Raw genomic sequence first — 16051 nt, forward strand, 5'->3', positions numbered from 1 at the left:
CTGAATAGCAATATTACATCTACGCCTGATAGCAGCTTGTCTGCGCAGTTCAATGGTAATTTTAGTGATCTCTTGAGACTGTTGCCTCACCAATGTTCTAAGCTCGTCAATATCATTAAAATGGTAGGCGTTGCTTACCCTACGTTCGTGCTGCTGATTCAGTCTTAAGCCATCCCCATCAAAGTCTCTCAGTTCTTTCAATATTGTGTTTAATCCAGCATTAATTGGTCCAGTATTCGCTGTTTCATCCACGTTTTCTGTAAAGCTGTTCTCATTCCACGTGTCCAACAACTCCTCAGTCCAGACAACATCATCGGCCTCCGGCGCCGCTCCAATCCCCCCACATCACCATACGCCGAACAGTCACTGGTGTACAAATCTGTAAACAGTTTAAGGAAAACATTTAAACACAACATAGGAATGCATAGGGCTTCTGAACCAACTAAATACACCATTTTCTCAAGACCCGCACCTGCTATAGCCTGTTCCAATCCCTTGTGTTTGATTGACCCACGATAATAGTTGTAATAACAGCATCACTATCAATGTTTACAGCGTTTAGTCTGTTGAAACAGGAAACTTGCTAACATCAAGCAACTTAGCAAAAGCCCCAGATGTCTTTAACACATGGCAGAAGACACATAGTCACACCATTAATTGCACACAGAGTATGCGGTGGGGGAAGTGACGCCACCAAGGACAGGACACTGACATCTCAACAATCCTGTCATAAATCTTGGGGGGGGGGGTTGTGTGGGTGTCGTAAAAACCCTGCTGACTTGTCAGTCAAAACTCACATGTTAATCAAAACTGATCTGTCAATCAAAACTGGCCTATCAATCACAGGGGGTCATAAATTACTCAGGGGGAGGGTCATAAATACTCATTTGACAGTACATGTATGATATATACTACTACTGTATTTTCATTTATAAAGCACATTGAATGACAGCAGTGTATAAAAGGTGCTATATAAATGAACTTGCCTTGCCTGTTTGTGAAAAAAGTACAGATACATTTCCTTGGATATTATCCAACTCATTATCTTTGTTGTTTAGTATATTTAAGTATATTTACTTTGTTGTTTGTCAGCTTGATAACTTTTGAACCTCTGTGTTCTGGTTGGCTAGCTGTTTTGGTAAAATGTGAAAATAGTAAAAATGTTCTCTTTTTTTTACTATTTTGGCATCCATAGCTCTTTTTTGAGTCCTTAATTTTGCTTTTTTGGTCAAAGCCAAGGTAGTGCTTTGTGAAAGTGCTTAAATTAGTGCCATAGAAATACACCGAGAATGTTCCCGCATGAGTAACATGGGTGGATAATCGAAAGTAAAAGTGAGTACAAAGCAACAGGTGTTCATCCCTTGTAACAACAGTGGTGCAAGAATGGGTACGATAGTGATTTATATTTGAGTAGGCTTAGAAACTCTTCTTAGAAATCCCTTGATTATATACATTGTCCAGATATGCATTATACCCTGTATTAATAAAATGAGACAGTCATGTTGACCTACCAACAGATAATTCAGCATTTATGCTTTTCTTGTTTATGTCATGTTTAAGAACAATCAAATTACACATATGGTTGATTTTCCAGGAAGTTAACACATCTTCTGCAGAGGATTTGCTCATTTTAGTGCACAATTTCTATGTATTTACTGAGTTTAACATGCTGGAAAAATATTACAAAAATAGGACATTAACTTTTGTTTTTCTCTATGAATAAATGAAAGATGTTTGTAAAAATGGTTCATGCTATGGTAAACAGAAGTATTCCAAAGCCAATATATTTTGTCCTGTGTACATTTCTCCCTAAAATGGCACTGGATCCTCTGATGTATGAGGTTGTTTAGCAGTCAAATGTTGCTACAGGCAGGCTAACATTGCTGCGCATTGAATTGACATCATTGACTGCCAACCTGCCAACAACCCGCATAAACCACTAAGCTTTGTCAAGTGTGGTAGTTGTTTCGGCAGTTGATTTTGAGTAGCTGGTGTTGTTGCATAATAGTGTTGAAGTTGCGTAATAGTAGATGTAGATCACTTTCTGACAGTTCAATGCTCAGATGTGTTATCTGGCTTGTAGCATGGATGTAGCAATACATGTACTTTGACTCCTTAGTGACCTTTCATTTTTCACATAGAGAAAACAGGCTTAGACCATCATTTAAACCTGATGCCAACTACAAAATGATGCACAAATTTACTGATTTACTCACCTTTCTACATATTACTAACCTCTAGAGGAGTGAACTAGACTGAAACACTGATGTTTCCCAAAGCCTGGTTCCCTTTTACAGACAAAACAACTAAAACTGTAGCACTATCCAAATACATATGGACTTAACTGGTTACTCAGGTTTTACATAGCACTATTAATAATTCATACTAGAAAATCCATGATATACAGAATAATACAAAGTATCTAATACAGCAGTTTAAAGATGACTTAAAAGGCAAAAAGAAAGGCTTGTTTTTAATAACAAATCATAAAGACATTCATTCTCTAACGTATATTCTGTCTTTCCTTTGACTTCACATATGCAAAATGACTAGTAATCTTTCTGCTTATTTCAGTGTTGCCTGATGTTACATATGAACAAAGAATAGCCCATGAGATGTATACAGCACTTCATCAAATGTGTGAATGTTTGGTGGTGAACAAGTTGCAGCTTGTGGTCATTTTTGTGGTTGTGCATGTGTGAGAAAGAGATTGGGGGAGAGATGTGAAGTAAAAATGAAAGCATATCTAGACTCATTTCAAGACTTAATATAACAGTTAACTTGAGCTCAGACATCAGCAAGGCAAGTACTATTTCTTACTGTATTGATACTGGTAATAGCTAGAATAACACAATACAAAATCCTGCACTGTTTACTCTGTTTTCATTTAGACCTTTAAAGTACTTGTTACAAATCTCAAAAGATTTTTCTTTTTTTTTTCAAATTAATTGAGTCTTGTGCATTTGTTTCTGTGTTTTTGTCAAAATGTTCAACCTAACCTATCAGTGTATGAAACTTCTCACAGCTGAGAGTTTCAGAGCATCGGTGCTCAGGAGCTTAATATACTCAAACTGAAAGTGTAAGTAAAGACAGGTCAGGGCAGGTTGGGTGATGATGGCCCTTATTTATCAAATTTTGTAGAAATGAGTGAACTACTCTGTGTCTAATTCAGGAAATGGTTGTGTGATGTCAAAATTAGCCGTGATTTGGGTGCAATTGATTAAAGAATAAAGTAGAAAGAATAAAATAGAAAATAACAGTAATACTAATAATCTATGCGCATGGCAATTCAAAGTATTGTCCACAGTACAAAAGCGGATGTACTTTCCTTCGAAGCACATTGGCGTAAAAAAATACTGCAAAAATTCCACGTTTAAAGACATTTTACACTGTGCTCTTGTTTTAACCCACTGACTTCGCCCACAAAATACAGCTAGTGCAGAAGCATCTCATACACTGCACCACACCATTACATCATTCTATTGTTTGGTCAGTAGGAGGAGCAGTGCTCTGCTCACTGCTCAACCTCAAACTCGGCCTAGGAGCACAGCCATTGGCTCATGATGTAAATGAGGTACTGCTGGATTTCATAAAGTTGATTCACCATTTGCACTCAAATCTCCACGTGTTTCCATGTACAAAAGTGTCATTAATCAAATGCAGAGTAGATTGTACATCATTAAATGTTGTCAAATCTGTGCCCTTTTTTATGTTGGTGATTAAAGGCCATTATGTGTGTAAATCTGAAGTGGATATATACACTGGAAGTACACTAAATAACAAAAAAACAATAGTGTCTGAATACTTTTCTTCTTTGAGTGAGAAGTGATAGATTAAAAGTACAAGAGAATGAATTTGTGACTGCAGTTCTTCTGGTAAAAATAATTGTGTAAGAAAGGGCAAATCAATGACTTGAATGAACGTGGGACTTGATGTGTTCTCTATGCATGCAACTCTTGAATAAACTCTGTCTCATGATTATATGCAATGGCATGATCTTTATAGCTTGTATAAAAAAGGGTACAGGTAGCTCTTGTGATTGATGTGTGCTCATATTCCTGTCTACTGACATCTATGTGTAAACATGACTAACTGAAGCTTTTCTCATTCGTTATGTGTGTAACAGGCGTATGAAATCAAGCACATAGCCATGCAGTCTCCATAGACAAACATAGTGGGTCATATTGAAGAGCTCAGTGACTTTAAACATGGCACTTTCACAGGATGCCACCTTTATCACAAGTCAGTTTATGAAATGTCTGCCCTGCTAGATCTGCCCCAGACAACTGTGAGCGCTGTTATGGTGAAAAGGAAGCATCTCGGAGCAACAACAGCTCGTCTTCATAGTCAAAGCAACAAATTGTAACACTTCTGGTCTGCACATGTATTTGATTACTCTGATTGGTTTAGTTGATCTGATACTCTCATACTTCTGATACTCTGATACTTCGCTTTTTCAAAGCTCTTCACACCCCTCTCTGTAGAAACATAGAGCTCAGCACAACAGTTCGTTTTATACCCTTAATAATCAGCTATTAAAACATGGCAGCAACATCTCTAAATAAACTTATTCCATCAAAACATCAACACTGGTGTTCTTACAACAGGAATACTTTATCAGAACATTTTGACAAACCTCGTCTCTACAACCATTGGCATTATTTTGAGCTTTAATTGTCTGATATAGTATTTGTGATTTGAATATTTGAAAATCTTTTTTTTTTTTTCACGTTGGGTTCTGAAGCATTTTGAAATTGAGCTACAAGTTTTATAAAAGGCTGAGACTGAGTGAGAAGTTAATGAAAATGAATGCATACTGTATTTAAACAAGGATAAACTGTGCATTGTTTGATCCAAACAGTGTTGTTGTGCCAGCTCTAGGAGCAGTTTAAAAGAATTTAGCGCTGAGGCTTGTTAGCAATTGTAACGAAGAGCTCTTAGGAAATAAAAAAAGAGAGTAAATCTCTGATGGTGTATTCTGTCTTCTCATGTAAAGTGACTAGTAATCTATTCCTTTTGTTTGTGATGAATAAAGAATAGCCTGTGAGATGTGTGTATAGCAGTTCATCAAAACCTGGAGTTCTAGGTTTTACGTGGTGAACAACGTAACAAGAGCAGATGATTTGCATTCCATGTACTTCTTGTAGCTGTGCATGTGCAAGTGTGAGAGAGTGAGGAGGAGGGGCGGGATTTCTAGTTTCATTTCAGGAAATCGTGTAACGTTTAGCTTGGGCACAGACGTCTGCAAGGTAAGTCCAAGTTATTATTATGTTCAAAAACAGAATACTTTAAAGAATTTTCAAGTAAATGTCTTTTCAGGATTGTGCTTTCGAGGAAGAACAGCCAGGGGTGGAAAATGCTTGACTAACTGTACTTTATTTATTAGTACTATTATTTCGGAACATTTGTAAGTTTTATTAAAGCTGAATACTTTTGTTCTCAAGTGAAACGGCATACTAGTTTTCCTTATATTTGTATTTAGACCTTCAAAATACTCAAATGCTACGAATCTCAAAGCCTAGGGGATGTTTGATATTTTCTCCCAAGTTCAGCTGAGTTCCTGTGCATTTGCTTTTATTAAAACTTCCAACCAAATTCATATCTGTGTAAAATGATGTAAACTGCTTACAGTTATGCTACTTGTACCCACCATTTGGTACCACACATTCACCTCATCACACCACACAGACAAAAGACAATTTAAATTTGTTTTACAATTATTTCTTACATTTATATAGTAGCACATGTTTAAATGTCTGCTTTTGACTTTCACTCAAGTATGTTTTTGGCTCTATGCTTCCAATAATTAAATAAGATTTTGAAAAAGTACTTTCAGTAAGTACAGTTTCTCTGTATTTTTTCCACCCCTGGTTTCGGTTTACACTGTTTTGAGTGCCAGGATTGTTCTTGACACCAAGCAAGACTTCCCTTTGCTTATCAATTTGACATTTAGGCCATTGTTTTGAGCATTGTGCTGAGTTTTATTATTGTCTTTCAGTGTAAAGGAGGTTTGTAACTTGGGAAAGCTACAAAAATGGGATCAAGGAAATCAAAACCACAGCCTACACCAGGTTAGTTTTCTTAACGCTAGTTAAATATTTTCTTCTTGTATTGTGTGATAAACATTCTAACATTTTAAGAATCAGATATTTAGGTCAAAGATTTGTAATGTGAAACTTCAACCAGGATGCTTTTTAAGTGGTAGTTGTACTATACAAACTTATTCTAAAAAAAAGTTGGGACAGTGTGTAAAATGTTAATACAAACAGGAAACAGTGATTTGTAAATTCCGTTTGTCCTGTATTACCTTGAAAACAATACAAAAACACAATATTTTAGTTTTACTTTATGAACTTAAGATTTTTTGTAAATATACATTCATTCCAAATTTGATTCCTACAATATGTTACAAAAACGTTGGGACAGGAGCATGTTTAACACTATGTTACATCACCTTTCCTATTACGTTTATTAACTGAAGACCCAACTGATCCAGTTGTAAAAGTGGAATTTTTTTGCCAATTTCATGTAATACAAGTCTTCAGCTGTGCAACCGTCCAGGGCTTTTTGTTGTGTTTTCAGTTTAATGATGCGCCACATATTTTCAATGGTGCAGGGGGGATTATGGTGTGGGCTTGTTTTTCAGGAGTTGGGTTCGGCTCCTTAGTTCCAGTGAAAGGAACTCCTTCAGCAGACCAAAAGATTTTGGATAATTTCATGTTCCCAACTTTGTGGGAACAGTTTGGGGACGGCCCATTCCTGTTCCAATATGGTTCCAACAGAGGTGGCATCCTGTGACAGTGCCATGTTTAAAGTCACTGGGTTCTTCCTATGGAGATTGCAAGGCTATGTGCTTAATTTTATACACTTCTTAGCAACGGGTGTGGCAGAAACACCTGAACTCCATGTAGTGTATGTCCCTCATATTGACCACTGCCTGTGCTGCTGCCTTTGCGATTAATGCTACAAATGAAGAAATTTCACTCCTCTTCCTCATCCCTGTGTTCTGAGCAGCACTCCAGAGTGAACCACACCTGTAATACAGGCCTCAGCATTATTAACATTATTTATTCTTTCAATATTATTGAATACATCGTGTGTGCTGCATCATCACATAACAAACATGTTTGACATATGGTATTAAGGGGGACTGATTTTACAAGGATATACATCTTACATATATGTCATTACAACATGCATGTGTATGTGTATAAGGAGTGAGCTGGGGTATGTAGCATGTTTAATGACTGAGGGGATACTGGACTGTAAAAATTTTGGGGACCACTGTTGTAGTATACGGAAGGCTGCAATTATGTTATTATTTAAAAACATTTTAATTCATGTATCATTATTGAGTAAAATAACATACCATACCTTTTTATGTTCCAGTTATTAAAAGGCCACGCCTAAAATAAAAATGTCTCTGACATTGCAACTCTGTTTTCCCTTTGATATTATAATCCTACTGCAATTAACATTTTAATACATAATACACATTTACTATTCCTCCCTGTGACTCTATTATCTTTATTTCACAGACTTTGATACACCGTGGAGGGACATGGACTGGAAGTAAGTAAATTATTCTGCTGTAGTCAGTAAATACCTTGCATACATGGCACTAAATTAATAATTGTTTTGTGTTGATTGAGTTTAGAATAATTCTCGGTTACCCACTTGGTAACACTTTACATTAAGGGTCGCTAATCAATCATTAAATATATAATAATCAACTATTAGTTTCCCATTATTTAGTTATTAGTTAACTCTTCATTGAGCATTAGCTATTATTTAGTAATTGATTAAGCACTTATCAATTGGTAATTAAGTACACTGTTAGTTGATAAGTTAGTTTGTCGTTAGTTTGTGGCTTACTTACTCATTATCTGTGTGCTAATTGCTGCTTATTACATTGTTAATTAACTAATAAGTATTTTTCTTCATATAAAGAAGTACCGTGATAACTTACTAGCACTTACGTGTTAATCCCACTAATTATCTGTTAATTAACTTTCCATCACCTCCATATATTCAGTTGCTTCACTTTTCTCACTTTGGTTCATTAAAGATGCTTATGGTCACATCTGACCGTAAGATGAGCGCACACAAATTTATGGACGGTTTTGTTATTCATCACGTTCATCTTGGCATATCTGTACTCATATCTGGTAGGAGTGCATGTAAATTTGGGCATAAATGCTGGATATGTGGCTAATTAACCAAAACTATTATCAACATAATCTGTAATTGCAAAAATAAGCACAACAATAGAAAATTTCAATAATACTAATTTGTGTGCATGACAGTCCAGTACAAAAGTGGATGTACTTACTTTACATGCACATTGATATAAACAAGTGCTGCAACTATTTCATGTTCCATTTAAAGACACATTACACTGTGCTTTTGTTTCATACTACTGACTCACAAACACAGCTTCGGTCATACACTGCAATAATACAGCGTTTATTTTAGGGAATTAATTACACTAAACAATCACTCTACTATGTTAACAGCACTGAGTATTTAGTTTTATTTCACATTTTATTTTTTTCCAGTTGTTTTCATTTTAATACTAGTAAGTTTGGTCAGCAGGGGAGGAGTGCACTCACTGCTGGACATCAAACTCCACCCACAAGCACGGCCATTAGCTTTCATGCCAAACACTGCCGTTTTATTGGCTGGCTACTGAAACATCTGCATGAATTAGTGTGTGCTTCATGTAAATGATATGTAAATGAGGTGCTGGTCGGCTGGTTTCATGCACTGAAGCTGATTTATCATTTATGCTCAAATCTCCACTTGTTTCCACATCGTACAAAATTGTTATGAATCAGATGCAGAGCAGTTCAAACGTTATAAAAGGCAAAAAAAAGGTGTTCTTTTTTTACGTAACTTTGATGATTAATGGCCATTAGATCTTTACATTTTGACCATTAATTACTTCTTAAATTCCACTTAATCAACCATTCATTGCTTCTTAAATTTCTCTTACTTAACCATTAATTACTAATTATCAGTAATTAATGGTAAAGTAAGAGGAATTTAAGAAGTAATTAATGGATAGACCTCGTTTAAACTGTATTAGCTTACGCTAGGCTAGCAAGCTACAGTCGCTAATTAGCTAGCCTGCCATTAGCAGTTTGAGGAGCACCAGCTTCGAATGAGCAGCAAACTTTAAAGCTAAGTTAGCTCTAACGCTGGCTATGTTAGCGATCTGCCAAACAGCATTCATCTTATAGTTTCATGGCAATTTTTGAAGCAGCACTTCAGAAAACATCCACCTTTCACTGCTCAGTCAAAAACGCGACTCCGAGCTGAAAAAAACATCTGAAAAAGCTGCTTCATGTTAGCCGGGCTAGTGTGGTTAGCAGTAGCTTCTAGCCAGTATAGCTAGCTTAATATAAACAGAGTCTATAACATTAATGCTACATATAAAAATTCTTCTTTCTTTTGAAAACAGAATATTACCGAAATCGCTGGCGTGTTGTACAAAGACACAGAGGCTGCTTGATGTGAAGCAGCTGCAGCAGAACTGCAGTAAAAACAACACACAGCATCTCAGCTCTGTTTACAGTTAAATCAGCGCCTCCGTCCACTTCTTACTCTCACTGTCACAACCGAGCAGGAAAACTACGATACAGCTGTTGTAGCTCCGTGTTTGAGCACGATAGTTCACTACTACACATTTTGACATCGCGTCTGCAGTAGCTATATGGAGAGGAAGTGAGATTTACCCTGCTAATGCTTAAACCGGAAGTAATCACGAATCTTGTGAAAAGGGCCCATTAATCATCAAAGTTACGTAAAAAAAAGAACACCTTTTTCTTGCGTTTTATAAGGTATGATCTGCTCTGCGTCTGATTCATAACAATTTTGTACGATGTGGAAACAAGTGGAGATTTGAGCATAAATGATAAATCAGCTTCAGTGCATGAAACCAGCCGACCAGCACCTCATTTACATATCATTTACATGAAGCACACATTAATTCATGCAGATGTTTCAGTAGCCAGCCAATAAAACGGCAGTGTTTGGCATGAAAGCTAATGGCTGTGCTCGTGGGTGGAGTTTGATGTCCAGCAGCGAGTGCACTCCTCCCCTGCTGACCAAACTTACTAGTATTAAAATGAAAACAACTGGAAAAAATAAAATGTGAAATAAAACTAAATACTCTGAGTTGTTAACAGAGTACAGTGATTGTTTAGTGTAATTAATTCCCTAAAATAAACGCTGTATTATTGCAGTGTATGACCAAAGCTGTGTTTGTGAGTCAGTAGTATGAAACAAAAGCACAGTGTAATGTGTCTTTAAATGGAACATGAAACTCTGCACTCTGCATGTCCACACTCCCCATGCTCCTCATGGCAGCATGGCCCATGATACATGCCACAGTACAGGAATCCTAATAAAGTGCTTGGTGGACTTTAATATGAATTTGTTCTAATTAATTTGTTTCAGTTGTTTGAATTGAAATATGTAATACAGAACCAGAATCTAATAATAAGTCACATAATATTAGGTTAGAGACAAAATATCCAATGCTCTCATTTATAAAGATGAATGCATTTGATGCAAGCTGAAACTAATTTGATTGACTTTTTAATCCTTTAAATTATTTAAAGTTGTTTGTCTTGAACAGCGAAAAGGAAGATTTGGAAGCCGAGTTAACAAACATTCAGCTGAACCATCCAGAGCTCAGACGTGTCAGAATCCTGCTTCATGGACCAGTAGGAGCAGGAAAATCCTGCTTCATAAACTCAGTGCAAAGCGTCTTCCAAGGAGAGATTAAAACCAAGGCATTCGAACAAGCAAATTCCAAAAAAAGCTGTACAAAAACAGTGAGTATATTTGTATATGTAACTTATTACTGTAGGTCCTGGTCATAAGGCTACATGACAATTACATAACCTATATCTTGGGCATAATTATAGTTGCTAGGCTATGAAGAGCCAACTGGATGAACCAGTTTTATAAAGTGCCACCCTGAGGCAAACCACTGCTGCATCTCTAGTTAGTTAAGAACACTAAAGAAGACCAAAGAAGCTCACTGATTGTGGGTAAAGCAGCAAAACAATGACCTTTCCGTGACTTTGTATTTGGTCATCTCTTTTTTATCCTAATGGGCAATATAACATCATAATAAGCTCATTTTCAGGGTCCCTGCAGAATTATGTCAATGTCAATTTGAGATTGAATGACATACATTTTAGACCTTCACAGTTTCTTTAAAATAACTGTGAAGGTCTAAATGTATGTCATTCAATGTCAAATTGACTTTGAGCTTATTCTGATGTTATATTGCCCATTAGGTCCACAACAATTGATTTGCCACCAGTTTTTCCAGCATCACTCAGCAAATTTCAAGGAGGTGGGGTCTTCAGTGATGCTGTGGGTTTTCCTTACATGTCTTGTGTATGAGAGTAAAACTCTGAAAAACAACCTAGTTTGAGTAGATTTGAACTAATGCCTTGGTCGTTATTCGACACAATACAGGCTGGGTTAATTTAACCTAGCAAATTGGGTTACATCAGTCATGCATTGTGAATGCAAAATGTACCAAGTAGAGGGCCATATACCAGTTCATCACCCTTCATACTGGTGTTTCTTGTCTAAGCTGGTAAAAAAAATAGCAATAGCTTTCTGAAGCTGTACTCTAAGCTTAAAAAACCAGTGCACATTAATGGCCTCTGGTGGTTAAAAGCATGAACAGCAGCCATTAAATGCCTCTGTCCTGGTGGATCTCTTAGGGTAGAAGTCCAAATCTTTATCTTGTGGTGATTTAAAATAAGCAATAAGAAGTTTCTAAAGCAATAAATAGCAATTAGTAGCAAAAGCATGATGCTGGGGTGGGTAACAAAAAAGCATCACCTTAGAGGCTCAAGATAATTTAAAGCTGGTATTTATAGCAAATCTCACAACAAACTCATGCCAAACCTTATTCACATATAACCTTGCCCTAGTCTTTCACATAGTCCTCTATAGGCAAGGTGGGGGTTTCATATATGACATCTAAATCTAAATCAAGATACGCTTGTTTGGTATTGGCTTGAAACCATGGAAACTCGCCGTTCATTTCATTTGAATCAGTCAAGTGGTTGTTTGCTCAGCAAAGCTTCATGTGTATATCACATGTATTTCAGTGGTCTGAACCATCAGGATCAACAATAACATCACTACTGGTAAAGCTCTCTTGAGTCTACCTCTTCCTGATATTGCCTTGGGCTTTAAGCCAGGGTCTATCTCCTGGCTCAAGCCCCGGTAAACCTCTGAGCCACAGTCTCTGTATTTCTTGAGCCTTTCAAGATTTAGCAATTACGTTAGAGTAGGGCCACAATACCTGCAAAGTTTAAACACAACAATCATGTCATTATATTGAATTGAAATATCTAAAAATGACACTTGTAATCACTACTGTATTTTTAATTGAGTTTAATTGACATTAAGCAGTGTCTAAAAGAGAGTTTGCATCTGCTGAATAACACAGCTCTATATCACAGCAGCTACTCCTGTTAACTTTATTTATGTCTTCACAGTACAAATCCTACACCATTACCAACAGAAATTCTGTGACTCTGCCATTTGTCTTCAATGATGTTATGGGCCTGGAAACACAAGACGAAGAAGGAATTCATCCGAAGGATATTGTTAATGCATTGCAGGGCCATGTAGAAGATGGCCACAAGGTAGATAAGGAGAAAAGGTCTTTATTGTTTTGGCTTTCCTCCATCACTTTGTTTTTTTATCAGCTCCATTTACTGTATAGGTGCACTTTGTAGTTCTACAGTTACAGACTGTAGTCCATCTGTTTCTCTGCATACTTTGTTAGCCCCCTTTTACCCTGTTCTTCAGTGGTCAGGGCACCCATGGACCCTCACAGAGCAGGTAATATTTGGGTGGTGGATCATTCTCAGCACTGCAGTGACACTGATGTGGTGGTGGTGTGTTAGTGTGTGTTGCGCTGGTCTGAGTGGATCAGACACAGCAGTGCTGCTGGAGTTTTTAAACACTGTCCACTCACTGTCCACTCTATTAGACACTCCTACCTTGTCAGTCCACCTTGTAGATGTAAAGTCAGAGACGATAGCTCATCTACTGCTGCACAGTTTGTGTTGGTCATCCTCTAGTCCTTCACCAGTGGTCAGAGGATGCTGCCCACAGGACGCTGTTGGCTGGATGTTTTCGGTTGGTGGACTATTCTCAGTCCAGCAGTGACACTGAGGTGTTTAAAAACTCCAGCAGTACTGCTGTGTCTGATCCACTCAGACCAGCACAACACACACTAACACACCACCACCACGTCAGTGTTACTGCAGTGCTGAGAATGATCCACCACCCAAATAGTACCTGCTCTGTGAGGGTCCATGGGGGTCCTGACCACTGAAGAACAGGGTTAATAGGGACGCACACTCTTCTCTCTCTCACTCACTTTCTTTCTTCATTTTCTTTCTATAATGAAGTTTAATCCTGTTTCTCCCCTGAGTGATGGAGATCAAGGCTTTGTAAGAGAACCTAGCCTTGAGGACAAAGTTCACTGTCTGGTTAGTGTTGTGCCTGCAAGTTCCATCTCGCGAATGGACACTGGCATCATCAACAAGATGGAGACCGTTAGGAAGGAAGCCATGAACCTGGGTGAGTTTTTGTAATGTAGCGACGGATGACAAAAAGGAAAAGCCAATATAAAGTGTCTTAGTAACTTATTGGGCCACCACAAGCAGCCAGGAAACTTCAGTGTATCTTGCCATGGAGTCTGCAAGTCTCTGGCACTGTACTGAAGGAATGCTACACTATTCTTGCAAAATATGTTATCTTAGTTGGTACTTTGATGATGGTGGTAAAGAGCGATGATGAATGTGAAAAGGAAAATGTGCATGTGAAATTTGAACTGTGCAGTCAATATGCTTACATTAGCCTAAATCAATGAGAAGATCCTGTCCCAACCACCCAAGTGTTACAAAATGAAAGGTTTTGGGTCAGTTTACATAAAAGGGTATGCCATGCCTCCTTGGAAGATGTTTATATGTTTATATGTATATGTATGATTGTTTTATGCATGTTGCAAATGTATTCCAAGTATTCTTTAATTGCTATACATTTATTTAGGAAAAGAATGAAGTGCACACATCAGTCATTCATATTACATATACTGTATTTTGTTTTTTTATATATACAAAGATAATTTACATAATGTAGATTTATAAAACTAGATTTTTACACAATGTATTCACTAGTTTGAATATTTAGGATCAAGAAAAAAAAAAACTTGAACACTATTTTTTTGTCAGGTTTCCTGCCTCAAGATTTGATCCTCAGTTTTGAAACATCAGGCATTTTAGACGTTAATTAACTTCATTGTTGATGTACACTTTTTTATGGAGCCCCTAAGGGGCTTTGGCTAAAAAAAAAAGAAAGTTAATGATTTGCGCACCCTCGCAAATGTTTTGCATTCCCTTGCAAAATATATGCTTGTCAGACAGCAAGCAAACGTAGGACCAGAGGTGCCCAACGACTTTGCCTACACTTTGTTTTTAGCATAGCTAACGTTAAAAGCTGTTTTCCCAGTTTCACCAGTCTATGCTGAGTTTATTCTGCAATCTCTATAACTGTAGCTTTTACTGTATGAGGACATGTCAATCCAAGAACAATGTAAAATTCAATAAGCTGCTCCATGTCTGAGCTTAAGCAAAGCAAAGCTTTTTCAAACGAATGCAAACTGTTTGCATCATAATGCAAAACATTTACGAGGGAACACATTTTTTTTTGCGAGAGCACATAAAACATTTGCGAGGGAATGCGATGTCTTTTTTTCCCCCCAGTAATTTTAGAATCAATTATTACAACTAATAATGTTTGTTTATTTGAGCTCAAGCTGTGTTTTCATCAGTTGGGATTTACTAAGTATCTACTATTATCTGTACACGTCAGGTATCCCTCATATGGTTGTTATGACCAAGGTTGATGATGACGTCTGTCCACTGGTCAAGAAAGATCTAACGCAGATCTACAGAAGCAGGAAAATCAAAGAAAAGGTTTAGTCACCTTTTACTGATTTTTCTATGTGTGATATGTACGTTCTCCTTAGACATACTGGGCTGTTATAGCCAAGATATGATTTTCTTAAACACATAGCATGTATATGAAGTCCATAGCCAAATGTGTTGTGTTTTTTTTTGTCTCAGAATCAGTTTATTTCATTTTCTTTGTGTTCAGATGCTGGAGTCCAGCCACAGACTTGGTCCACCCATGAAATGCATCTTCCCCGTGAGCAACTATCATGAGGAATATAACTTGAACGACACCAAAGATTTTCTCATCCTAACAGCATTACTGCAGATTGTTAAATTTGCTAAAGATTATATCAAAGAATACCACATGACTCATGAGTAATCTGCCACACATTTACTCTTTATTAAGGATTTATGATGAAATTCTTGTTGTTAATCAACTGCTTCTGATTATTATATGATTGCAACATTGATATAAATTCTTTTCATATTTGAGCAATTATGATCATGAATTCAGCCTATATTATTATGGATAGTTTAAAGACACAAACAAGGCAAATGGGTTAACAGTATAAAAATTATGATTCATCTGGATTAATCACATTATTTTGTGTAGTTAATCATGATTAATTGATTTCGTCTTGCTTTGACAATTTTACACCAAGGAAAGTTTTTTTTTCATTTAAAAAGCAGTTGATTTTGTTATAGCTTCGTGAATGACAAATATATCTTTCATCAAAATGTAAACATTACTTTGAATAACTCAACAACGTTATTTTCATAGTGCGAATCCTTGGTGAGGAAGGGTGAACCTGATAATAAGGTGCACAATGTTTCCAATATTTTCACACTACTGTCCAGTGAGAGCAACAACACCTGCATGTTCTCCACTGGGACTGTAGCCTCTCTCTCTCGTACTGTGAACTTGCTTCAAAGGGACCCGGAGCTTTCTTCTTTGCTGTTGCTTTTGTTAGTTTCTCTCATGCAAGCACTGTCCAGCGTAGTGTGCCAAATTACTGATATTGCTGCCTCAGTGCTGTGCTTTG

General features: G+C 37.0%; 1 protein-coding gene across 1 annotated transcript; it reads left to right on the top strand.

Annotated features, from left to right (window-relative positions):
* Positions 1–5157: 5157 nt before the first annotated feature.
* Positions 5158–16037, top strand: LOC118798081 (interferon-induced protein 44-like). The gene is made up of 8 exons (XM_036557414.1): positions 5158–5249; positions 5999–6071; positions 7539–7572; positions 10643–10841; positions 12537–12686; positions 13461–13632; positions 14926–15029; positions 15211–16037. Exons 2-8 carry the CDS (start codon positions 6035–6037, stop codon positions 15385–15387), a joined length of 873 nt encoding a protein of 290 aa, XP_036413307.1. The 5' UTR covers positions 5158–5249; positions 5999–6034; the 3' UTR covers positions 15388–16037.
* Positions 16038–16051: the final 14 nt, after the last annotated feature.

Source organism: Colossoma macropomum, unplaced genomic scaffold (assembly GCF_904425465.1).
Source record: "Colossoma macropomum unplaced genomic scaffold, Colossoma_macropomum, whole genome shotgun sequence".
Lineage (NCBI taxonomy): Eukaryota > Metazoa > Chordata > Actinopteri > Characiformes > Serrasalmidae > Colossoma > Colossoma macropomum.

Excerpts from the sequence above, each read along its gene's own strand:
- LOC118798081 (XM_036557414.1), top strand. The coding sequence starts at position 6,035 with ATGGGATCAAGGAAATCAAAACCACAGCCTACACCAG. Across the intron at positions 12,687-13,460 it reads ATGTAGAAGATGGCCACAAG|TTTAATCCTGTTTCTCCCCT; the intron begins GTAGATAAGGAG and ends TCTATAATGAAG. Across the intron at positions 15,030-15,210 it reads GCAGGAAAATCAAAGAAAAG|ATGCTGGAGTCCAGCCACAG; the intron begins GTTTAGTCACCT and ends CTTTGTGTTCAG.